This window comes from Prunus avium, chromosome 1 (genome assembly GCF_965620075.1).
Source record: "Prunus avium chromosome 1, drPruAviu1.hap1.1, whole genome shotgun sequence".
NCBI classification, from domain to species: domain Eukaryota; kingdom Viridiplantae; phylum Streptophyta; class Magnoliopsida; order Rosales; family Rosaceae; genus Prunus; species Prunus avium.
In genome coordinates this window covers 38,003,662-38,013,407 of record NC_142284.1, presented here as the reverse complement: position 1 = coordinate 38,013,407, position 9,746 = coordinate 38,003,662, and the positions used below count along the sequence as shown (strand labels likewise).

Below are 9,746 nucleotides of genomic sequence, written 5' to 3'. Positions count from 1 at the left end.
GGGAGTAGCACATGCGCTTCTCCATAAAATCACTTAAAACCACTTATGGGGAAGTGATTATGGGGCTATCCAGAATCACTCCCAAATAAGCCCTAAATTTATTTCAATTAATCTAATTCTAATATAAGTATTTTGTTATGCTCATTAATTTATAACATTTTTTGTTGAAATTTGGAAAATCATTGCTTTAAAAAAATAATTAAAAGAAACTCCATTTTCGGGTCTAGAATAGAGAATTCATTCAACCGAAAGGCAAAGGTGAACCAAGCCCAAGGCTTTATTGCCCATGCCCAGGGCCTAGCCAGCCACTTGCAGAGAAGTCATTCTATAGTGAGGGCCTTATATATGGCCCTTAGGTGAGATCCTATCTCTTAACTGTGAGATTAGAATAACTAATTTGATCTAACGATTAAGAAATAGGGCCTCATCTAAGGACCATATATAAGGCTCTCTCACTATAGAATTCTTGACTCACAAAGAGTCTCAACTACATACGCCATGCCACTATCATTCCAAGACAATGGGAGTAAGGCTCGTCGCTTGCTAGGAGCCCAGCTGGTGAGCGAAGGGCTTCATGGATAGTATCTCCGAAGGTGGTGTGCATTCCATTGTCTTGGAATTTCTTTCCCTTCTAGAATGTCGAGGGTGTAACTTCCTCTGCCCCCAGGTCGGCTGATCACGTAGGGGCCTTCCCAGTTGGGCTTCATCTTCTTTGACCCTTGCCTTGGTGCTGTGATCAAACTTTTTCTGAGCACAAGGTCCCCAGGTCGAAACTGTCTGATCTTGGCCTTCTTATTATAGTAGAACGTTAGCTGTTGTTAGTAAGCTGCAACTCAAACAATGGCCATTTCTTGTTCTTCTTCGAGCAGATCAAGGTTGACTTTCATTTGCTTCTAGTTTTGGTCAAGACTGCCTACCTCAATGCTCATGGAAGGGATTGTAATGTGTGGGGGGATGATTGCTTCTGTCCCATAGGCTAGAGAAAATGGTGTCTCGCTGGTTGATCTCCTTTTGGTTGTGCGATAAGCCCATAGAACTCATGGCAGCTCATCGACCCATTTTCCTTCTACGCCTTCCAGTCTCTTATTTAGGCAATCCAGCACGATCTTGTTAGATGCCTCTACTTGGCCATTGCCTTGGGGGTATCTGGGAGTTGACAAGTGTTGTTTAATGCCATACTTTGCAAGGAATGCGGTGATCTGTCTGCCCACGAACTGTGTACCATTGTCGATGACTATTGACTGTCGGCATCTGAAGCGGCAGATGATGTTCTTCCAGATAAACTGTTCGACATCAGCTTCCTTGGTAGAGGATAAAGCCTCAGCCTCGATCCATTTGGTGAAGTAATCCGTGATGACGATCCTCATCTCCTTCTTGGCAGGTGCTGTCGGCATAGGTCCCACCAGGTCAATAGCCCACCGCATGAATGGCCATGGATTGTTCTGCGGATGGTATTCCTCAGCTGGCAAGCCAGGGATTGGCTTGTATCATTGGCATTGATCACATCTTCAAGCATACTCCGTGGAGTCTTGGCGTATTGTAGGCCAGAAATAGCCTATGTTCAGAGCCTTTTGGGCAAGCGATCTGCCCCCAGCGTGATTTCCACATTCGTCGTCGTATATTTTGCAAAGAACCTCAAGTGTCTGTGGGTACTTGATACAAGTAAGATGAGGTTCGGAGTATGATCTGCAAACAAGCACGTCGCCTTTTATGTAGTATCTCGCAGCCTTCTGTTTGATTTTCCTAGCCTCGGACTTGTCCTTTGGTAAGTTTTCGTTAACTAGGTAGTCAATGATAGGGTCTTGCCAGCTAGGATTCTCGTCGATCTGCATCAAGTTTGGCTGCTCTGCCTCTTCTATGCTTGGCTGGTCAAGGTGCTCGACCGGGATGGAGCGTCTGAATTGGGTATCAAGCGCTGATCCTAAGCTTGCTAGTGCATCTGCGTGAGCATTCTCTGCTCAAGGCACTTGTTGGATGGTGAAGGTAGGAAACGCCTTCAATAGCTCCTGGACTTTGTCAAGGTACAAGATCATCCTTGGATAAATGGTCAGCTTCTTGATTTTCAGCTCCTTTGCCAAATGCAAGCCAGCGAGCAATGCCTCGTTTTCTGCTTCGTTGTTTGAGGCCGGGAAGCCAAGCGTGATAGCTTGCTCTAACAAGGTTCCATCCTGGGTGATGATGACGACATCTGTTCTAGCTCCTTTTTGGTTTGACGCTCTGTCTACGTGCAACTACCACATGTCTCTGGGTTGGTCAGGTTCAGCGGAGGTCTTGTCCGCTCTTGAACTTTCCTTCTTTTTATTGACTAGCTTCTCTTCTTCGGTCGATGTCGTGAATTCTATGACAAAGTCTTCTAAAGCCTGGGCTTTTATTGCAGTCTTCGGTCGGTAGAAGAGGTCGTATTGGCTTAGCTCTCTATAGCCCACTTCATGAGCTATTGAGAGGCGTCATGGTTGTGGAGGATTGACCTCAAAGGAAAGTCGGTCATGACGATGACTACAAGGGACAAAATGAGCTTCTCCAATTTCGAGTAGCGAGTCTCTGCATTAAGAAGGGCTTTTGATGTGTAGAATACCGGATGTTGGGCCCCCAATTCTTCTCGAATGAGAGCTGAGCTGACGGCCGAGTTGGACACTACCAGGGGAGGTGAAGTGAGGTAAGTCTTCAGATTCTGGAAAGCTTATTCGTACTCCTTGTCCCATTTGTCTTTTTTTCCCTTCTTCAAAGCTTTGAAAATGGTTTGCACTTGTCGGTAGATCTCAAGAGGAATTGGTTGAGGGTCGCTACTCTGCCCGTCAGACTTTGTATCTCTTTTACTGTTAAAGGTGACTTCATCCCGAGAATTGCCTTAATTTGGTGTGGGTGCGCCTCGATACCTCGTTGAGTGACTAGGTATCCCAGGAACCAGCCGGACGATACACCGAACATGCATTTACCTGGATTCAACTTCATGCGATATTGGCGGAGCAGGCTAAATGCCTCAGTGAGGTTCTTGATGTGGTATGCTTGCTTCGAGGCTTCTGCCAGCATGTCGTCCACGTAGACTTCCATAGTTTTGCCAATTTGCTCCTTGAAAATTTTATTCATGAGCCTTTGGTAGGTTGCTCTGGCGTTCTTCAGCCCAGAAGACATGACCTTGTAGCAGTAGGTCCCTCTCTCGATGATGAAAGAAGTATTCGCCTTGTCATCCTCGTGCATTAGGATTTGATTATAGCCGGAGTATGCGTATATGAAGCTGAGCAGCTGATTGCCAGAAGTTGAATCCACGAGTTGGTCGATTCTCGGCAATGGGAAGTTGTCTTTAGGGCATGCTTTGTTGAGATCGGTGTAATCGACGCACACTCTCCATTTTCCCTTTTCTTGTTTCACCACTAAAACAACGTTTGCCAGCCATTCTGAGTAGGAGACCTCTTCAATGAAACCGACAGCTAGAAGCTTATCGATCTCGGCTTCAATGATCGCAACTCGCTCAGGAGCGAAACTGCGTCTCTTCTGTACCACGGGTTTGCTAGCGGGGTTAACATGGAGTCGGTGGCAGATGATGTTCGGGTCGATGCCAGGCATGTTAGATGGTGACCACGCGAACATGTCTTTGTTGTTTTGGAGGAAGGTGGTCAGCTCCACCTTCTTGTCTAGGCTTAGGTGCAAGCTGAACCGTGCTTTTTTGTCTGGTTGGTCAAGATCGAGGTGTACTAACTCAACATCTTCCTCAGGCTTCCAACCTTCTTCAAGGGAGCCTTCCGGGCGGATGCCCTCGTCTGGATTATGGCGCAAGCCAATCTGCGCTTCTTTGTTTGGCCGGCCAGGATCAGGAGGTACTAACTCAACCTCATCCTCAGGCTTCCCACCCTTTTGAGGGGGGTCTTCCGGGCGGATTCTCTCACCTTGATCCTGGCTCCGTAATTGCTATTGTGAGGTAGCAACTCCTTTCCCGTTCGGGCTTGCTTGTCTGCTAGGAGCGTTTCCTGCCTTGTTGGCAACTTGCATTACTGGTGTGAGCTGCAGCTGCTTGCTCTTCTTAAGCCATTGGGCTATGCATCTCCTTGCCATGGCTTGGTCACTGTTGATCTGCCCGATCCCACCACCAAGGATGGGGTAGCGGATCTTCTGGTGATCAACTTGTTGGGTGATCAGCTTGCTTGCTGGCTTTCTTCGCCGCAATACGGTCATCGTCCCAAAGTGCGTAGCGCTCTACCAAGGTTTGGCTTGGAGTTATGGTCAGCTCACAGTATAGCTCGTGTTCGGTTGGCAAGCCCTTCTTGAAAGCTGAGGATGCAACTTGGTCATTGCATCCTATGATGTTCGCCTTCTCAGACTTAAATCATCTAAGGTAGTCTCGAAGAGACTCGTCTGGTTTCTTGCGCATGTTGAACAAGTGGTCTGCATGCTTTATGACCGTCTTGTAGGAGGTGTAGTCCTTTGTGAAGATGAGGGTGAACTCCTTGAAGTTGCCTATCGACGCGGACGGTAGAGTGTGGAACCAGTCTTGAGCTGCTCATCACAGAGTCATCGCGAACACTTTGCACATCAGGGCGTTGTCTACCTTGTACAGGATCATGGCGCTCTTGAAGTGCCTCAAATGGCTCTCAGGGTCAGAGTCTCCCTTGAACGGAGTGATGGATGGTGTTGTGAACCGATTTGGCGACGGAGCCTGTTCCACCTCGTTGGTAAAGGGCAAGCAGTCGACTCGATCAATTTCCTTGCGCAGGGCCTCATCCGTGGTTCCTTTAAGTTGGAGACCTTGGAGTCGGTCATTTACTAGTTTCTCGACATCTTCTGCCCGCAAGCCTAGTGGCTAGGGTGGATGTCCTCGTTGCCTGGAGCACGGCTGGCTAACTTCTTCCTCAGCTTCTAAGGGTCGATCCCCTTGGTTGCCCTGCCTGTGGGGCAAATTAGGAGATTGAGCTTGTGAGAATTCCTCTACGACTTGCCGCCATGTGTTGGTCCTCGAGTGGGCTAGTAGGTGTTGATCGTTGCGCTCGCCACGCGATTGTTCACGAACTCGAGCTTCTTGTGGTTCCAGCCTAGATTGGATACTTCTTCGTAGGCCCAAGCGAGCGTGGACATCGGACTGTGGGCCCAACCTCTCGTGCACATTGGTCCTTGGACCTAACCTCGAATGGCTCAGAGTACGACTTGCTGCTGTCTGTGTCTCATCCGCACGATCTCGTTCTCTCCCCTGCCCATTTGCTCCTGTCTGACCAGCCTAGGACCTTTCGAACTACTCGCCGACATGCTCGTGTGTCCTCCTCTCCTCATCACAGGGTCCAAGGTTAGAGCATCCACAATGGGGGGGTGTAAATTCGGGGGTGTAAAGCCACTTTTACATCCCCTTTACACCTCCGGGGGGTGTAAATATGTTTTTTGCTCCAGTGGGGGGATGTAAATTCGGGGGTGTAACCGTGGGTCCCAGCCTTTTATGTTGACTTTTCTTCATTTTTGTTCTCTTTTCTCGGGTGGGTCCCGCCTGCAAGGGATGTAAAAATGGATGTAAATATACATTTTATTTTACATCCCCATGGTGGTGATGTATATTTATATACATTTACATCTCACCATTGGAGACGATTCCGATGACTCGGGGTGTATATTTAACATACATCCCCATATACACCCCCCCACTGTGGATGCTCTTAGGGCCTTGATTCAAGTTGATTTGCCTAAGTAGCTGGCCAATCAAGTTGTTTTGATCGTGGAACCTCTATGTGAGTTTATCAACCCATGAGTTAAGGTCCACCTGACTGCGCAGGTCGAGTAGAGTGGTGTGCATTGGGCCCAACGGCATATGGGCTAGGGCTCCATTAGATGTGTACACACGTGCATACATCAAGTGTGGTTGCAGAGGAGGGAGGAATGGATCTGCTCCAAGACTGGGACGACGTCAAAGTAGCCGTGGGGCTATGCAGCAATTCCGGCAGCTGAGTGGTACAGCTGCTGCTGTGCTCCGATGGCAGGATGGCACGGCAGAGCAGCTCCGGCAAGATGGCATGGCAGAGCGGCTCCGACAGGATGGCACGGTAGAGCAGCTTCGGCGATCGGCGCTTGCGGCTGTAAGGCTGTGGAGGTCACAAGGTCATGTGGCGGCTATTTTGCAATTCCAATAGCTGTCTGCAACGGTTGCTCTGCAATTCCAGCAACTGAAGGTGGCTACAAAGCACTAGGAGACGGCTGCAAGGTGTTGGCAGCCACGATTCCGTGCAGTTGCATTGAGGTTTCCACCACGAAACCATGAGACGAGCCCGCCGTGGTGGTGTTACTCTTCGTGTGTCTTGTATCAACCATGGTTGTTTGAAAAAAGGTGTGGAAAATGGATTTAGAGCACGCTTTGAGTATAATTTCGCGCTCTCAATGAAAGCACCAATTTGTGGGAGCGATTTTCGTCCCATAAGAATTTTCCCTTAAGATTCTTTCATCTTCTTCGCTTATCTTTCTCCTTGCAAAACAATATGGAGTGAGAGGACCACACCCGGGGGTGTTGGCCAAAGGCCCTCCGATGCCTAAGTTAGGTTGGGTGTTTGAAGGAAAACCGGGTGGCCGTAGCCTTGTGTGAGGGAGAATGGGTTTTGGTGGCTAGGGTTTGTGAGAGAGAATTTCTGCAGAGTTTTAGTAGGAATTTAGACGTACCTCAACCCTTGTGCGTAGCCAAGTATTTATAGGGGCCTCGGAGGCTAGGGTTTCAGAGGAATAATTCCGTAGATGGAAAAGAATTATTCCTCCCCAATTTGGCAAGATTTGATTAATTAGGGATTTGATTTATTTGATTTAAATCAAATCCCTAATTGTGGTAGGAATCACATCAATCCCAATTTAATTAGGTAACTCCCAATTAGGTCAAATAATCTTCAAATGGAAAGAATTATTTGACCTAGGATTTTGATTTAATTCGGTTCCCACAGGTATCAAGAACATCTGGATTTCATGAAGAAAAGAATGGAGAGGGCTGCAAAAGGAGAGCTGGTCACATTGACTTTTTCTAATGTATGCAGGTTTCCTGTGTACGATGCAGATTTTGGTTGGGGAAGGCCTACATGGGTGAGCATGACTGCTATGCGTGTCAATAATCAAATAGTCTTCATGGACACCAGAAATGGTGATGGAATTGAGTCTTATTTTAGCTTGAAAGAGGAAGACATGGCCAAGTTCGAACATAACAAAGAGTTCATGGCGTTGCTTAGCTCCCCAATTGGTAATGTCAAGGAAAATCCACTTGCACGTCTTTAAATTGAATGAGAATTAGCATCATCGTGTGTTTGCTGGTCCAGAATTTATTTGCAGAACCAAATCATGAAAAGAAAAAAAAGTTTCTCATAATAATTGAGCATCCTAAATAAACTTGAGCTCTCATCATGTGTTTGCATATATATAGTCTTAGATTAGCATTACGATTTTGTTTTCGAAACCCACAAGAAGAAACAAAGAACTTATCCATACATAATAAGTTGGTCATCCAGTTTTGAAGACACTTGGGTTCAAAGATGCATAAGCAAGCAGCTCTTGGTCACACTCAAACACTTTCATGTCTTCTTCTGTCAATCTCACCAAACACTCTATTCCATCACCATCTTTAGTATCTAAGAAAATTACCATATTCTTGCATGTTGGGTTAGCTGAAGTCACCCACATTGGCTTTCCCCACCCAAAATCTGCTGCTTCATATACCTGAAACCTGCACCAACTGGTGCACGCATAGAAGTCCACGTCATCCCTACACAACAAGCCTATAGCCTCTATCTGAGGCTGCAAAATTACTGAAATGTCCTCAAACAGTGGAACCCTTTTTGCATTCTTGCAAAATTGCAGAATCCCTTTCCTCAATTCAGCAACCAACCCATGTAGCTCTGTCTCAGCGTCCGATGTTCTAGCAATGAAGGACCCAACAAAGTTCCCAATAGACTCATTAGGCACAGGGGGCAAAACTCTGCTTCTAATGTTCACATTTTGGTACAACGCTGATGGCCTAGTTGAAATCCCCAAATTGGCCCTTGAGGCCTTCATTGCACATTTCCAAATCAGGGCAGCTAAAGTTTCCACCTTTGTAGGATGTTCAACTTCAGCACTCACAGAATTATTAGTAACCTTAGCTTTAAGAGCAGCAATCTTTGAGGAATGAAATACAAACCTCTTTGTCACAGACTTGTGCTGTTTGATCTCAACAGCTGGCGGGGCTATCGAGATGTCTTTCAGTGGCATCATTGACACTGCATTGAACAGAGGAACTACCACACTCTCATCACCAATTCCAGAAGCAGTGGCAGCCCAGGTTTTGATGAATGTGGTCAATGTGGCTGCATCAGCTATCTTGTGGGAAAGGCATATGCCAATAGCCATTGCACCACACTTAAAGTAGTTGGCTTGAACATGCAGAACACATCCCCTGCCTTCTTCTTGGGACTCAAAGTTGACAGGCAGCAATTGTTTTAGCACCTCATGGTCAGGTTCATTGAGAATGTGTGAAAGTAGGCAGCTGACTCGAGCTTCAATGAAGCATGCCCCATTGTCATTGCATTCGATAAAGGCGTTGTCTTTGATTGTTCCAGCAAATGGATAGAAGCGAGTTAGAGTTTCCGATAGTGATTTCTTTAGCTGCCGGGCTCTGTGATGATCACTTGTGGGATAGAAGAGCAGCAGTGGAATGTAAGTGGGGGGAACCATTTGATCCAAAAGGGAAAGCTTGAAGGTTTTCAAGTGAGCGGGGGTTGGAGAGGAGGGTTTGATGTTGTCTCTAGCAATAATACCAATCTCCATAGCTGTTGTCATTTTGTCCCTGCCCTTAGTGTTCATAGGTTGATAATTTCAACCCAGTTTGAAGAATTGTTCAGCTTACCCCACTTTGGATGCTTATAAAGAAAAGAAATGGTGCTGACAATGGAGCACAAAACTCGACAAATTAAAGCCTTTTGAAGTGGGGTTTGTTAATGCATGCAAAGGTTGTGATGTTGGTTTTGTTAAATTAAAATAGGGCTAACAACAAATACCCCCTATAAGTTTGGGGGCAATATTGAAATTGACCCCCAAAAAAAAAACAGAGACTGGATGCAGAAAAATAAGAGAAAACAATGCAAGGTTTAATGAGGTTAGGCAATTACCCTACGTCCCGGTAGAGTCAGATATTTTCACCCCAAAATCTGAGGGCAATATAATGATAACTCCCCATGAATCATGATAGGTTCTGGTAGTTAGACGAGACCTAAAGATGACAACTGGAAAAATTGCATCTCATTGTGCTCCAGACTTGGGCTACAGTGCAGTTGAGTTCGAAACGGATTCTCTTAAAACTGCAATGGCAGTTTCAAAAGGGGGTTCTGAATTCTAATAGGTCCTTGCTGGGGGGTACTTTATGGGGGTTGCTGGGAGGTTCTGTCGCATTTCAAAAGGGGGTTCATTGCAAGGCCTTGCAATGAGGTTGCTATAATAGATTGGCACGTTATGCTTTGAGTAATGGGCAAGAGTGCATTTGGTTTAAACCTTCAATGAATTTCGTCTTTCTCAGAAGAAATAAAAACAAAAAAGTACCACAGATTCTATAATGTTATCTAGCATCCGTTGTGGTGATAACTTCCCTCAACAAAGGTTCTTGATTTCTTTTGCTGAATAATTTGATGAGCGCTCATATTTTGTTTTGGAGGGGGGGCGTGAGATGGAAGAAGAAGATAAAAACTGACGTTAAGTTGTAGTAGCCAATTTTTCCAATTTTCCACCACTTGTCTAACTCAAAGTTTTTCTTCTATAGACAAAACTAGCAAAAT

General features: G+C 46.1%; 1 protein-coding gene and 1 pseudogene across 1 annotated transcript; both read right to left on the bottom strand.

Moving 5' to 3' along the window:
* Nucleotides 1-1,037: 1,037 nt before the first annotated feature.
* On the bottom strand, nucleotides 1,038-1,394 carry LOC148297779 (uncharacterized). The gene has a single exon (XM_088248228.1). It carries the CDS (start codon nucleotides 1,392-1,394, stop codon nucleotides 1,038-1,040), a length of 357 nt encoding a protein of 118 aa, XP_088104354.1.
* Nucleotides 1,395-7,183: 5,789 nt separating this feature from the next.
* LOC148297778 (cocaine synthase pseudogene) lies at nucleotides 7,184-8,828 on the bottom strand (annotated as a pseudogene).
* Nucleotides 8,829-9,746: the final 918 nt, after the last annotated feature.

Coding starts and splice junctions, on each gene's coding strand:
- LOC148297779 (XM_088248228.1), bottom strand. CDS start 1,394: ATGCCGACAGCACCTGCCAAGAAGGAGATGAGGATCGTCATCACGGAT.